General features: G+C 40.9%; 1 protein-coding gene across 8 annotated transcripts in view; it reads right to left on the reverse strand.

Moving 5' to 3' along the window:
* SLC38A9 (solute carrier family 38 member 9) overlaps positions 1 to 15,864 on the reverse strand; it is a 49,461-nt gene that overhangs the window by 30,322 nt on the left and 3,275 nt on the right. For 4 of the 8 annotated variants that reach the window (XR_011805775.1, XM_038170803.2, XM_038170807.2 and 1 more), the window contains 2 exons: positions 8,758 to 8,910; positions 220 to 352 (listed from right to left, as the gene is read on the reverse strand). Coding sequence is in view for 7 of the 8 variants with exons in the window: in XM_038170803.2 (XP_038026731.1) it covers positions 220 to 352; positions 8,758 to 8,861 (237 nt within the window). In the remaining variant the exon portion in view is untranslated. Of the gene's footprint in view, positions 1 to 219; positions 353 to 8,757; positions 8,911 to 13,555; positions 13,730 to 15,864 lie in introns of those variants that run through there. The other 4 variants (XM_038170804.2, XM_072031071.1, XM_038170805.2 and 1 more) reach the window with 2 other exon arrangements.

Raw genomic sequence — 15,864 nt, forward strand, 5'->3', positions numbered from 1 at the left:
CTTTTCTTGGATGGTAAAGGCATCACACAACAAGTTGATCACGACTTGTGATAACACAAGACCTTGTTAAGGCATTCATCTACTAGGTATTTACTTTAAAACAAGCTACAGAGTGATTCTCCCCCTTACATTTACTTGTGCTTCTTTTATAAAACTAGGATGTGGAAGAACCAACATGCTAGAGACCTCTCAGTTAATGTGACCCCGTGTTTTCCTTACCAATGCCCTGTCTGTAGGAGATGTGAGCCTGCTATAATAATGAATCCGCTTATTCATTGCTGAAGCTTCGTCAGTGACTCGTTGCATGTCATCGTTCACGCTGACTATGTTTGTAGGCTCCACATGAAATGGTCTAAAGGAGAGAAAAAAAAACCAACAAAACAAAACAGGAAGAAGATGAAAAACCTTAACAACCTTGTAATATGAGAGGTAACGTAATTCAGAGCACAGTTTAGGATCCCTCTGGATTGACCTGTCACTCACTGAAACAAAGCACATGCGAATCCATCACTGCCATGAGAGAAACTGCTATACATGAAAGAACCATGCCTTTATATTATCCATATTAAAATGGCGTCTTGCACAGGTTCTACATGGCAAACTAACATCAAAATTCAGACCTAATATCCAGTGCATTAGTTCTCAACAATGAGTCACAGTAGAACTACATGTTAATAAGCTTGGCCAAGCTTATTAGTGTTTATAGCTTGTGTTGCCAGAACTAGTGATGAGGAATAGAGCTAGAAACAGAAGGCGTGAGAATTCAGAAATAGAAAGAAGACAGAGAAAAAGAGGAATGAGCAGTGCTAATGAGGACCAACTAAAAAAAAGGCTGGAAGTAATAACCTAGCCAAAAAACACTGTATAAAATTGTGTTTAATGGGGAAGGAACCAAGCCCAAATCAGCCAATACGATCATAATTATTTTTAAACCAAAGCAACCAGGAATGGAATTTGTCAGAGACACTGAACAGCAGATGTCCATTTTCAGCTCTGAATCACCTCAGGATTTCCTTTTAAATTCAATTAGATTAATTACAGAGAACAGGATTTTCACTCAGCAAGAGAAGTCCTACAGTTCAGCGATACACTCTCACAGAGATGTGCAGCATGCAGTGGTCTCCCTGCCCTCTTCTCTAGTTACATGTTAGACTGCAGGAATGGTCCTAGCCACTGAAGAAGGATGCAGCCTCATGCCCCAATTTTTTCTTTGCATACACATAGGTATGGAGCAAGCAGAGCGAAAGCTTTAGTTCCTCCCGCATTGCTCCCGAAGTTACAACACAGAGATATATAACCTAATCAAAATACTGCAAAGATTGCAGGGGATAATGGTGACCTGCAAGCCTTGCAGGTTTTTTCGGTTTTGTTTTTCCTTTCACCTTTTCATTCCCAAAGGCATATCAACATCATCCTTATCTTCCTCCAGGTTAAATGACTTAGAAACAAACAAACAAAACACCAAACCAGAACCCACAAAAGTAGGTATTTCAACATGTTTCATGCTATCAATGGCAAAAATCAAGTCAGCAATAAATCCAGCCATTTTATCTGTAATACCCCACCTATTTGAATTGACTGTTTGGAAGTATGCATTTCTGGCTCAAACTACTAAAGAACTTTGTCAGCCCCTCCTGCCACAGATCTCAGTAAAGTGACAAAGATCCCATTCTCCTTTCCTTTGAATCATTAAGCATTTGCACCATGACACTATCTTTTAGCTGGGAAAAAGACAAGAAGTACAGCTCTGAAAATCAGTTGTGATATCTCTGAAAGAGATGATGGTAGGTCCTCAACTTTTAGCATGACTTCATCCCTGTATGCTTCATAGGTATTGCAGGTATGAATAACGGGAAAAATACAAACTAACAGAAGCAGAAAACAAATAAAAATAAATTTATTCTCTACAAATTATAGTAAATAATTATTTCCTTTATCTTAGACATCACTAATTCTTACGTCTTCCTTCATCATGGAAAAAATTTCTTAGACTTGCTAAATCATTTCCGACATACTGAAATGAAAGTGAACAGTCTACATTTTGCTTCAAAGCAGGCCAACCCCTGGCAAAGATTTCTTTCAGCATGGTGATTGTTATATATGGAGTGGTAATTCATGTCGAGAAAATGGTTGATATTAATAAAGAAGGGGGAGATTTGGGAATGTGGCCATAGAGGTTGGAAAGCCCCGTGGTTGAGTTAACATTAGACTCTTAACGATGAGGCCATAGGGAATATAAAATAATTTAGAGGGAACAAAGAAGGGTGATTCAGGAGACTCCATGCAGTCTCAGGTTTCTTGTTCTCCAGCCATTAAGGCATGGAAGTTTCTGGATGCTCGCTGTTGTTGTTACATTCAAAGTTGTTTGGCCAATGGAAAGTTGTTTTGAAAAGAACTGCTGTGGAGAGAAGGGCATAAGAGGGGAGCCTGTCCTCAAGATAAAAAAGGCAACACGATGAAGTTACGTCAATAAAGAAGCAGGAAAAAGAAGAGGAACAGGTTGGCAGAATGGAGATCAGGACAGGAACAGGCACATTGATCGCCTCATGAAGATAGGTTCGGCTACACTCAGCAAACTGCTCAGAGAAGCTTGTACAGAAAGTCGCTGGAAACAGGCACACTGGAGCTGGAGAGAAGCTCGAGCTGAGAGAAGCAGACCCATGCACACAACTGCCTCTCGCTGGTAAGCAGTTGCGCATTATGGGGAGTCATACGTCCTTAGGAACAAAGACTGTCCTGGAAACCTTACAGCTTATTCTCCTTATTAACAATTGGACAGATTATGATCCTGAAATATGGGACCAAACTGAGGTCAAGGTGTGAGACTCTGCAACTAAAAACGACAAGGTTGCAGTGGGATTGCTCGGCACCAGGCGAGCAGTCTCTGAGGCCTTAAAGAGCCGTGTGGGACCACAGTCAGACACGTGTGGTTTGCCAGACAGTGAGGGAGCTGCGGGCTCCTTTACTGATCCGACTGCTATGCCATCGCCACGGGCCCCTCTGCTGCTACAGCCATCGAAGGCCTTTGCTGTTCTGCCCCCTGCTGACCTGGACGTGCCTTTTGACCCAGGCCCTATGGGCCCTGAAAAGTACATAAGGCCTGAAGACCGAGTTGCTTGACAACTTAAAGCGAGACATATTGTTCAGAAGGCATGGAAAATGGAGACTGTTAAGTCATGGAACTTAAAGGATTGTTTGTTACCTTTCCTGATTGTACATATGTATAGGCATACTCGGGTTTAGTATGTAAAGCAATGTGCTGTATATATTTGGAATGTTTGATGTTCGTGTGTGCATGTTGGTGGAGCGTAGACTCCCCGCACACCCAGCGCTGTTTACTTGCCTTTTATACCTTTTAGAAATATTTGTTTTATAAATATTACAAAATTCAGATTGAATTCAGACCTCATTCATAACAGTGATCAACAGCTGTTGACATGGCCATCAAAGAAAATTCTTCCAGACTGGAAGACAGTGAGTGATTATTTTCTAAAGCAAGTTAAAGCCACAGAAAATTTTGAAGGTGAAACAACATAAAACATGAATATGACATTCTATTTTATGGTGAAACCACTACTGTTTGTCAATAACCAAATATCAGGAAAAAAAAAGAAAAAGACATGTAGCAAAGATGTATCTGTCAGTAGGTAAGAAATTCTTTAGAGAAAGAGCATAGTCTGGATTGAACAAGCAATTTGGGATGCGATCTTCCTCTCTGACCTCCATTAGGAGTTGGTAGTGCTCTCTATAACTGGGCCACTTCCCAGCCCCAGTTATCTCCAGATCAAAGACTGGCTGTACTAAAAACTCAGACATGTCTGGGAAGCTCTTGAAGATTACTGTGAGATTTTCAAGGCCCAAGGTAGGCAGGATACAAGCTGGGCTATACTTTGGGAAACTCTTTCTAGGGACCTTAAGTCTAGCACTCAAGCGGTCTGTACACGTACACTTCAGCAGCTGCAATAGATTCCTAGAAAACTTTCTGATTTATACATGCAATCACACTATGTCACTCATGTGGCAAAATGAATATGAAAAGGCTGAGGGACAATGCGATCTGGAGGAAAGGAAGAGGTTACATGACTGGAGGCTGTGACTATTAATGCAGAACAGTGCAGACAATTACAATGCACTGAGATAGACTACAGTATCCAATGAATTTATTATATCCACACCAACAAACACAATAATAACTTACATTTCAATAGCTAGCCTGAAAAACAATGCTCTTTTTAGCAGGACAAACACATCAGTAAAACACAGCTGTTTTCCACAACAGAATGAGTACAGACAAGAAACAGGATCCCCTGCAGGAGGTCCACACCTCCCAAATATTAGCCCCTGCACATGTACTTCAGAAACCATCCCCAGCAAACCTGCAACTACACCCATCTGCTAGTTATTTCTCACACAAAGGAACACAGTTAATGAGAATCTAATGCTGGTCCATGAAAGAGAGGAGAGGGCTCTTGTCCAAACTTCCCCACAATATGATCTTTGGTAGCAATTCCTGCTAGCAAAGATAATGAAAAAAGGCACTCATAATTAAGACTGTTTCCAAATACTGTGCTGTGTAAACTTCCAGTGTTGGATTTTGAAGGTTGGGAAAGCACACAATAGGATTTTTTTTTTTTTTGGCAAGCCACATACAATCTTGCAACTACTAGCATGTCTAAGGGTGCTACATCTCATTTCTAGACATTTTCAGAAATGTATTTTGCAGAGCAATGAAGGAGTAGAGCAAATACCTACCTTACCCTGTCATTGAAATATTCTTAAACATCAAACAACTGTTTCTGGTCATCTGATCAAAAGCAGTTTTCTGAGTATTAAGCCCTTATAACATAATTTTTTATGTCAGTGTGTTTTTTAGCTCTACATGATGGTACTAATACCTTCAAATTAGGCAAACTTTTCATACCTGAACAAATAGGGAAAAAATATACAAAATAAAATAAAAACGCATTAGAGGTTGCAACTTCTTTCTACTCCTCCAAAAAGACCAAAAGAATCTACTTCAGCTTATTACACTGATTTCTCTGACTACACAGTATCAAAAATCTATCAGTTATTTTCATGGATTTGAAAGGATTATTGTACTGAGATAAAGCTGGCAAATTCCTCTGTCTGTTGTTTTACTTAGTCACCGAATTATTACAGGAACTTTATATATGGCACAGAAGAAACTAATGAAAAAAACTGGTTCACCATCATGAAAATTAAAGTGAGTAAGTGTAATGAGTAAAAGGCTACATTCATAGATTGCTATTTCTTCCTTAATCAGGAATCACCTCCAACCTGTGTAAGAACACTCGAGATGTTAGTGCACTTACTTTGAGGAAACCAATTAAAAGAACACCATTGACTTGATTTCTGCCATTCTAAGCTGTCTGATTTGTAAACCGTATGCTCATGGTGTATTCTATAAGGTCTTTACTCTTTTGGAAAAACTCAGCTTTTTCCAGGTTCTTAATACCACTGTCATTATAATGATCAGCACATGACCATGCAACTAACTGAAAGTATTTGATGGCAGTGGAACCAAAATAACCCTTCAGGACACAATACTAAGTCATCTTGCTCAGAGGATATACATTCTAGTTTAACAAATATGGAATCACAAGTTTTTCCATATCACATTGCAAGCACTGTTACGTCTTCTCTGGCAAAGGTTACCTACACATTCTACACTGCTCTTACAAGTAAGAAGTTTCATAATGAGGTCTTGTTGGAAAGTAGTAAAATTAGGAATTAGTAAAAATGTTAGCAATGGAGAAACACAAAAAGCATGAAATGGAATAAAAAGATCACGTGGGTTTGGAGAAGTAAACTTATGAATGCAGAAACAGTAGCTTTGCAGAGGGTAGTACCTAATACTGTATAACTTTTTGTCAGCTAAGAGAAATTTCAAGATGAAAAGGGAAGACTTTTGCATGAGAAAAAGCTTCTCTGACTGCCACCTACAGACACTGTTTAATTTGTAACAATTTAATTTCACCTACTGATCTTTCCTACATTGTGGGAAAACATTATGGGACTTCAAAAAGGATTGAAAAATAAAACAACAGGGAAGAAGCCTTGATCTTCTCTTATCAGAGGCATTCTTACTTTCTTCATATGTAAAAAAAGCTTTTTCATATGCAAAACAATAGATTGACAATAAGTAGGTTTGAAAAGCAGTAAGAAGAAAAAAGAAACTCCTGTCCCTTGAATACAATAAGCATCAATACGCCATTGCAACGGAATTCGGCCTTTTAAAGGGCCCTAAAAAATGGCCAAACACACCTAATAGATCTGAGCAATTCAGGTCATTGTGAAGAATAGTAACACCCTCTTTAAGAGGATTAAATGTTGCTTTGTATTTTCACCAAAATACTAGACAAATACTATACAAAATAATTTACAACTCTAATAAACAATTAGTTTATTGTTCTTATGTAAACAGTGAAAAGCATGTCTTTCAAAAATCCAACATCCTCCAAGCTGTTAGGAAAACCAAACTATGTAAATGCAGTCAAACCTAAAACAACCCAAGCAAACAAAGAGAATAGCATCCAGAAAGTCAAACAGTGATTATAAGCAAATCACACAAAACACTTCAATATCAACCTCAATCAAAGCAAAAATAAGGACCCTGAAAATTGGTGGTAGGGGACCACACAACTATGTCTGATCACAGTTTCTGAACAGCAAGTTTAAAAAAGGAGCAAACTAAACAGAGAACATCATGTACTACTATTGCATTTGCACTGTTTGATGCTCTGATGGATGATAAACCTCTCTCCCTCGAGCTGCAATTCCTTGAAGCTTTAATGAGTAAGCCCTTCCAGTCACACTCCCAAGACTACAAAGCCCCATTCACTGCTCTGATTGTGCCCAAGGCACACCCTGAAGGCCTACTCTTCCCCATTCCTTTCTCAAAAGATTGTGCCACCTCTTCTAATATGCAGAAATGAAATTCAGCACTGTTTGACACCACAATGATTTCCAGGCCCTTCTGATATCCCAGGTCTCATGCCCTTCATTTCTTGTGCCTCTGCATGCTCGGAAGACAAAAGATCAGGTGCCTCTGCATGCTCGGAAGACAAAAGATCAGGCCGTACTAAATAGGAGAAAGGACTTTCAGGAGGCACAATAAGGACAAAGAGGATGGATCTGCAAAGCTGGAGGTTGTAGAGCTGGGAATGTAATACAAAAATACTTTACTGCTTTTGGGGAGGAAACTAAATGCCAGGTGCTACAACCTTTTATGAAGTTGAGCCTCCAAACTTAAGAAATCACATGGAAAGTAAAACACATAACAAGGAATCAACACCAAACCTCACTGTTGAAAAGTGGATCTTGGCATTTCTACATATTGCAAAGGTGCAAACTTCTCCTTTTACTCTGACATCACTACACCACCTGAAACCCTTTGCTCCTCCAACACAACAAATGGCTGCTTTAACATGAGGAGCTCCCAAAATACATATAAATTGGTAATCTTCCAATTCTGGGTGGGCCATGAGGGGCTCTGACACTCCACAGGAAGAAGATAAACCAAGAATTCATTTTTCACAATTCCTTTTCCATCTCGAAAGTACCCTACTATTTTCTCATCTTTACATACACTATTCTGTACTTGCACACACCTGTATTTCACTCTTCCTCTGTGCTAACCCCTTGTCCTCCTCCCCTCCTCCTTCCTTTGCTCCCAGAGAAACAAGAGATGGTTTAGCCCCTGGCTAACACAGGTATAGGCTCTTACAGCATTCTAAAGCTACCCACTCAGGCTGACACAGCAGGAAATCACTATCCTCAAGTACTCTTTTGCTGAAGTGGACACCAGTAAAAGGATTTTGTATACAACAGTGCCATCTTCAGCTTCTTCAGGAAGACTGCACTACTGAAATATGACACTGGATGCAAATACAAAACAAGAGGCAGAAGAGCACAAACAGGGTCCAAAAGGTAGCATGGCAATATTCTGTTCCGTTATGCAAAAATGTGGAGCTGGTATGTCCAGCAAACTTATGAAAGGCAGTTCCCACCCTGATTTCAGTTTTGGTTCCAGGACCGGCAACAACTCACAGAACTCTTAACAGCAACAACAGCAAAAGTCTCCCACTTTGAGCTCCTTTGGGGAATAGAGCTGTTAAATTATATAAAACCATGCAAAATTACTGCTTAGCTAGATAATACTTTTTTTTTTTTTCTTTTTTTCTTTTTTTTTTCAGGCATGCCAAAAAGGACGGGCAGCTGTATTTTTCATATTTACTCAATCTCAAGAAATTCTATAGCTTTCCTAAAAACAATAGTCACCACTATTTCCTCAATACAAGCAAATAATGTATTCCTCTAGTATTACCTGTGGAATGCACACAGAGCCATTTACACATATCAACAGCTATTTATCTACAGCATCTGGCAAGCTCTCTTGTGTAGTCTCAACATTTCACTTTGTTGTGCTAAATACAAACCACCACACTGTATTCATTCAGTTATTGAAAAGCATTTTACAAACCACATGCAAAATTCTAATTGAGGCACCCTCCCTGAAGTAACATCAATTGAAAAGTCTTATTAACAAAACAATAAGCACATCTCTTCATCCAGTGCTTGGAGGTAATGTCATATAGAGACAAAATAGGAACTGTTTGTATTCAGACACTGGATTCCAAATGTTAGTTTTCTGTCTTAACAGGATTCTGTTGCTAGAAGCAAAGATTAAACAACTCTTTACTACACAATCATTCTGTTGCTCTGTATTTGTCATACCTTTTGCATTTAAAATCTTCTGGATTAAACTGTATATTCATGATTCCATAATTGCTTTCATCGCCTCCAACAGGAATCAAGAGAGGTTTGGTGTCCTCTTCCATATTTGATGGATTCACTTCTTTTTTTCTAGATTCTGACAGTTATTCTGATCTAAAGAAAGGAAAAAAGAAAAACACAGTTAAGTAAAACTGTGTACCTGTTATGAATTTAACAATGGCAGAGTCCCACAGAAGCTTCAGGAGATCCTGAGATGAAAACAAACAGAAAGTCTGTTTAATTTGTTGCTTAAGAATTCTTATTTCATAATGCAAACATCCCAGGTTAAGTACAGCAGTCACAATATTTTTATAACATACTGCATGAAGTTCAATAAGAGCAAGTGCCGGGTCCTGCACCTGGGACGGGGAAACCCTGGCTGCACGTACAGACTGGGCGATGAGACGCTGGAGAGCAGCCTAGAAGAGAGGGATCTGGGGGTCGTGGTAGACAGCAAGTTGAATATGAGCCAGCAGTGTGCCCTGGCAGCCAGGAGGGCCAACCGTGTCCTGGGGTGCATCAAGCACGGCATCGCTAGTAGGTCGAGGGAGGTGATTGTCCCGCTCTACTCTGCGCTGGTGCGGCCTCACCTCGAGTACTGTGTGCAGTTCTGGGCACCACAGTATAAAAAGGACATGAAACTGTTGGAGAGTGTCCAGAGGAGGGCTACGAAGATGGTGAAAGGCCTGGAGGGGAAGACGTACGAGGAACAGCTGAGGGCACTGGGCCTGTTCAGCCTGGAGAAGAGGAGGCTGAGGGGAGACCTCATCGCAGTCTACAACTTCCTCGTAAGGGGGTGTCGAGAAGCAGGAGACCTTTTCTCCATTAACACTAGCGACAGGACCCGCGGGAACGGGGTTAAGCTGAAGCAGGGGAAGTTTAGGCTTGACATCAGGAGGAAGTTCTTCACAGAGAGACTGGTTGCACACTGGAACAGGCTCCCCAGGGAAGTGGTCACTGCACCGAGCCTGACTGAATTTAAGAAGAGATTGGACTGTGCGCTTAGTCACATGGTCTGAACTTTTGGGTAGACCTGTGCGGTGTCAAGAGTTGGACTTGATGATCCTCAAGGGTCCCTTCCAACTCAGGATATTCTATGATTCTATGATTCTACCTATTTAAGTGGTCAATATACCATTGTGCTCTGAATCTTTGTTAGTACCACAACAGGCAATATAAACTAAAGCATTATGATGGACACAGTCTTTATGTTGGGACTGAAACAGGTTTGTAAAAACAACATTCAGAATCTGAATTTCTTTTGAGCTACCATTGCTAAGAATCAAGCCCACCATGTGGAAAGTAATGTTAAGTGTATTTATATGTAGGTCTTATTCCATGATTTTTGTGAGACTCCTTCTCAGTCCTTACTGCCCCACTTTAAGACCACTGTGATTTTTAAGAGTTGTATTTCCGATTTGTAACCGAACAGCTGAGAAAAATTTATTACAGTTATTAGAGCTATTGTTTCAATAATTTACTTCAGACTTTACAGCAAATACATATGCAGTTTTCCAGTGTACTTCCCATAACAATAATAAAGATCACATTATAACAGTCTATCATGTTCAGGCTCTTTGAATTAAAGGCAATGAGTGGTTTAATAATGCATTAATAATTAGGTGTTGTATGCATTCAGAGCGGTCCTAAAAAGCAGACTGCTTTTAAGCAAATGGAATTCTATTTGCTTAAACTGAATTACAGACCTCACAAGGGACTTGCTGTGGTCTCATGTTCAGCTGAACAAACATAATGGCTTTAACAGCTGTCATCCCTGCTACTGCCTGAAGAATTCCCCACATACGAAGAAAAACAGTAGAGGTATCTGCTTTTTTAGGGGGACTGTTCCCTGTTCCTTGATGCTTTAGTATGTTAGGCAGGCTGGTGGAAAGATGGATGGGAACTAGAGCTGGCAGAAGGAAGGATGGCACAGGATGGTAAGATAGAATGAGGTAGGTATCATCCTTCTACATCTGAAGGAGAGGATGAAGAACAAAGGAGAGGTAGCAGTTTTCTACTGAGTTGACTTTCAGGGGCCCAAGAGCTGCCATTGCTAAAGGAGGTGTGCAAAGATGGTGAAGAACACGGGGTGTTGGGGGGATGCAAAAGCACCAACATGGGTTCAAACTGCCTGGAAGCGCATTTTAGAGAACAGGCTTCTGTTTTGTGCAGAGCACAGGTGACAGCTCTCTGCTGTCAACTGGAGGTAACTACTGGAGGCTCCAGTTTCACGGAATTGCTGCTGAAAACACTAGTCCTGCCCTTGACTGCACAAAGGCATTTGTGTGGTCCCAATATTTAACTGGACTGGGAAGACTGATCCAAATGAAAATTAACCATTCTTTCCTGTATTTTACATTTAGACCTGTTTTAAGCCTGGGGGTTGCCGTCCAGCTGCACACACGTACATGCTTGTACAGAGTAAGGGGCTCATGCCATTTCATCTGGAAGGGCTGACACCTCCCTCATGCCTTCAGCATACATGACACTACAGCCCAAGATATGAGAGACTTGCATGAAGTTTTAGTTTAAACGCATTACTTTGGCTCGTTCATTTTAGCTCTGTAAGAGGTTGTAAGGAGTGATCAGTGATAATAAGACAACTGTGTAAGCCTTCTTTGCAGCCCCTGGTAGCATCACCTTTTTCCATTTTTGTCACACTCTAGTTTACGCTGAAGTCCTTACCTTCTACAGCAGTGCTGGCTTTAGTTTGAATGTCTTACATTCTCTTTTTCTTCTGGTGACTCTCAGCTTTCACATTCCTGCTCATTTCTTCTCTATTTTCTGCCTCCTCTACACACTGTCAAAATTGCTTTCCAAACCTGTCTTTACCAACCACTGTTTTCAAAGAGATTTCTTAATTGAAAGCAGTATTCTAATTTCCTTTTATGTCACATACTGTTCCTTTCCAAACCCCATTTACAGCTTCCCTCTTGTTTATTTATTTCCTATTGGTTTCCCGTATTTTTCTGTAGCTTTTAGTCACCTCCTTCCTCCCTGCTGATTACCTTTTATGCCTTGCACACACTCCCACAGTTTAATTCATCTCAGTGCACATCTGCTTCCTCCAGGTAACTATTTCTGAAAGAAAAGTGTGGGCCCCAGAGATTTCATCCACTGCTACAACTATCCACCTGTTCCTCTGCCATTCCCAAGCCCTTCCATGTCTTTCTGACTGAACCTCAAGGCAACAGTTTTTATGGCTTTATTTTTTGGTTTTATTGGTCATCTCTAGAGTTTACAGCTTCTTTCTTACTAAGACAGTAAGCATCAAGTGGAAGATGGATAATCCTGCATGGTTTTTTTATTCCATTCTATTGTCTTTTCCAGCTCAACATTCTGCATTCTTTTTATGAAGAGGCACACACCCCCATCTCTCAGAAGCTGAGATCCCTCACTCCTGCATTCTGCAGCCTCTTCATTTGAGTTTAAATCACACTCTGGATTTAGCTATAAGAATGCAGATGAAAATTTTAAGTCCCTAGTGGCTCAACTGAAATTGGAAATAAACTCAAATATCAAACTCCCATTAATGTTTTTAGCCAGAACTTTTCAGGAGACTGTGTTACTGAAATCCCTTCTTTCCACAGGGCCCAGTTTATGGTGTGGATTAAGAAGACATTAAAGGCTAATACAAAAACAGCTTTGAATTAAGATACTGCTTCCTTAAAACGTCCCTTAAACAATGTCTTTGTGCTTTGCAATTCAATCTGACATATGCTGAAAACACTGATCAGCAGTCTGACTTCCTCTGTGCTGTGACTATAAAGAACCCACAACATTTTGTAATATTCCATAAAGAAAAACAGTCCTTCCAAGACACAGCATGCAATAAGTTAGGCTTGAAAGCACTATTTTGGGTTAAAGCATTGTTTCTTATTTGTCTCTTAAGGATATACTTAAAAGCTGGATTGGTGAAATGGGTTTAAAAGTGCTTATTGTTGAGAACAGATAGGTGAAGCTTATGACTAGCAAATTAATTACTTCACAAATAGACACAGGTACCTTATGTGAGGACTGTAGCTGGAACCAATGTAGCTTTAAAGAAAACTGCAGGCAGAAGAGTAATATGCAGAAAAATGAGCCCGATAAACTTCTTTTTATCTAATTATCTAATTTTTAACCAATATCTCCTTTTGGCTGCATTGCATTCTCAATAAATATTTTTAATACACAGGACAGAGCCAGTTATGCTGTCTGGACTTACTGCTTGACAGTTTTCTTTTCAATAACCACTTCTCATCTGATTACTTTGCTAGTGTCCTAGTTACCTATCTAAAGCTTTTTATACTAGATGTGTGATCTCTACTCAACTAGTTCTGGAGGCTTATCTTTTAAAAACCTGTCACATGACAGGTTCTTTACACAGTCTTCAAATCCTATAAGGAAGACTGGGAAATAAAGTATAAAGAATTATTGCTAAAAATCAAAGCTGCACGACAAACTTCATCCTGTTTGTGTATCTTATGGTACACTGTGGTCACAGTTTTCATATGGCCACTGCTGCATTCTGAGAATTATAATGGACCTCTGGGAATTACTGTATAGCTGCTTGGAAATGGAGACAATAGCTTTAAGGTCACCTGACTCATTTGTTATCAGACTGGAAGGGGTAAGAGATAGTCTTTGGCTAGCTCCATGCTGAAGAGGCAAAACAAGTTTTAGGCTTGACGCTGCCCTGAAGCTTTTGTGCTATTAAGCCATACAAACTAAGATTTTTGTGCAAATAGGAAAAAGGTTTCTGCTAATGGTAATGTACCTAGCGTGAGTGATATGAATTCATGATACAAAGTCTTCAGCAGTGCTGAGTTAAAGGTGGCGTTGCTCTCTGTTGCTCATTCTCACAATCCTACCTCTCGCTGTTTGTGGTGGCACAGCTATTTGTTTTCTTTCTCATCTTGGTGCAACAGACAGAACCAGGGAATAGATTTGCCTAAAAAAGAAAAGTAAATCCAGAAAGGAAGATTACTGCTTTGGGTCTAGACTAGGATTGTGTGGGCTGTAGTTCTACAGAACCAGAAGTTCACTGTATGGTTAAAAAGATGCAGATGTAGTTTGCTAGGAAAGACAATACTGCTGCAAGCATCAGTAAAACCAAAGCCCGAAGGACAAGCTGTGTCTGACAGTATATTCCCCATTTTTTTATCTCCCCTGCTTAGGTCCTACTTTGTGTAACTGCAAAATGAAGGTATGCTAGTGCTGTGCACTGCTGAATGATGTTAAATATTTGGAAAGCAACAAATTAACTCTCAAACTGCACGTTCACAATAGTGCTGTTTTTGTTTGTTTGTTTGCAGCGGGGTGGGGGGAGCTTATTCCCTATCCCTAGAATAAGAATGGTAATACAAGCTGTGTCTCATACACGTATTGTGAACAGGAAGTAACTTCCAAGGAAGACTCAACTGTAATTCATACTAAGCACTGCAAAAACTTCCACAAGGAACAGTTACAGTCGGTTGAACAACAAGTAAGGAAGACAGTCTTATTCAAAAGTGGACTGAACACTATCACTTTGCTGCTCTGCTGCTGCTCAGACAAAACCGTTTCAACTCTGAGAACTGTTCAGCTTCAAAAAAATAATGATCAGGTAACTGAATATTTCTGATCCTCTGAGGACAGGCAGATGACACTTGGGTTCTCCAGCCTGGAGAAAAGGAGGCTCAGAGGTGGCCTCACTGCTCTCTGCAACTTCCTGAGGAGGGGAAGTGGAGAGGGAGGTGCTGGTCTCTGCTCTCTGGGAACTGATCACAGAACATGGAAACAGCACAAAGCAGCACCAGGGGAGGTTCAGACTGCACATTAGTAAAAAATTCTTTACCATGAGGGTGGTCAAACAATGAAATAGGCTTCCCAGAGAGGAGTTGATGCCTGTCTGTATTTCAAGGAGCATTTGGAAACAACCCTCGTTATGCTTTCATAGGATCAAAGAATCGTTTAGGATGAAAAAGACCTCTAAGATGAAGTCCAACTGTTAACATAGTGCTTCCAAGTCTACCACTAAGCTGTGTCCCTAAGCACCACATCTACACATCTTTTGAAGACCTCCACAAATGGTAACTCAACTGCTTTCCTGGGCAGGCTGTTCAAATGCCTCACAATCCCTTCAGTGAAGAATTTTTTCCTAATATGCAACCTAAACCTCTCCTGGTGCAACCTGATGCCATTTTTTCTTTCCCATCACTTGATGCTTGGGAGAAAGGAGAAAAGATGAACCCACTACACCTCACTACAACCTCATTTGAGGTAGTTGTAGAGAGCAATAAGGTCTCCTCCAAACCTCCTTTTCTTGAGGCTAAACAACCCATTCCTTATCTGTTCCTTGTAAGACTTGTTCTCTAGGCCCTTCACCAGCTTCATAGGCCTTCTTTGGACATGCTCCAGCACCTCAATGTCCTTCTTTTAGTGAGGGGCCCAAAACTGAACACAGTATTCAAGGTGCAGCCTCCCCAGAGCCAACTATAGGGGGACAATCACTTCCCTAGTCCTGCTGGCCAAGCTATTTCTGTACCAAGCCCTGATGCTGTTGGCCTCAGCCACCTGAGCACACTGCTGGCTCATATTCAGCTGGCTGCTGCCCAATACCCCTAGGTCCCTTTCTGCTGGGCAGCTTTCCAGCCACTCATCTCCCAGCCTGTAGCGCTGCTTGGGGTTGTTGTGCTCCAGGTGCAGGACCCAGCACTTGGCCTTGCTGAATTTCATACAGTTGGCCTCAGCCCTTGGTCTGGCCTAGCCAGATCCCTCTGCACAGCCCTGCTACTCTTGAGCAGATCAACACTCCTGCCCAAGTTGGTGTTGTCTACAAACATATTGAGGGTGCATTCGCTCCCCTTGTCCTGGTTATTGATAAAGACATTAAAGAGGACTGGCCCCAGTACTGAGCCCTGGGGGACACCACTGGTGACGGGCCTCCAGATGGATTTAACTCCATTCACCACAACTCTCTGGGCCCAGCCACCCAGACATTTTTTTTACCCAGTGAAGCATATGTCCATCCGAGCCATGAGCAATCAGTTTCCCCAGAAGAATGAATGCTATGGGAAACGGTGTCAAAACCCTTACTGAAGTCTG

The sequence above is a fragment of the Anas platyrhynchos genome, chromosome Z, assembly GCF_047663525.1.
Source record: "Anas platyrhynchos isolate ZD024472 breed Pekin duck chromosome Z, IASCAAS_PekinDuck_T2T, whole genome shotgun sequence".
Taxonomy (NCBI): Eukaryota; Metazoa; Chordata; class Aves; order Anseriformes; family Anatidae; genus Anas; species Anas platyrhynchos.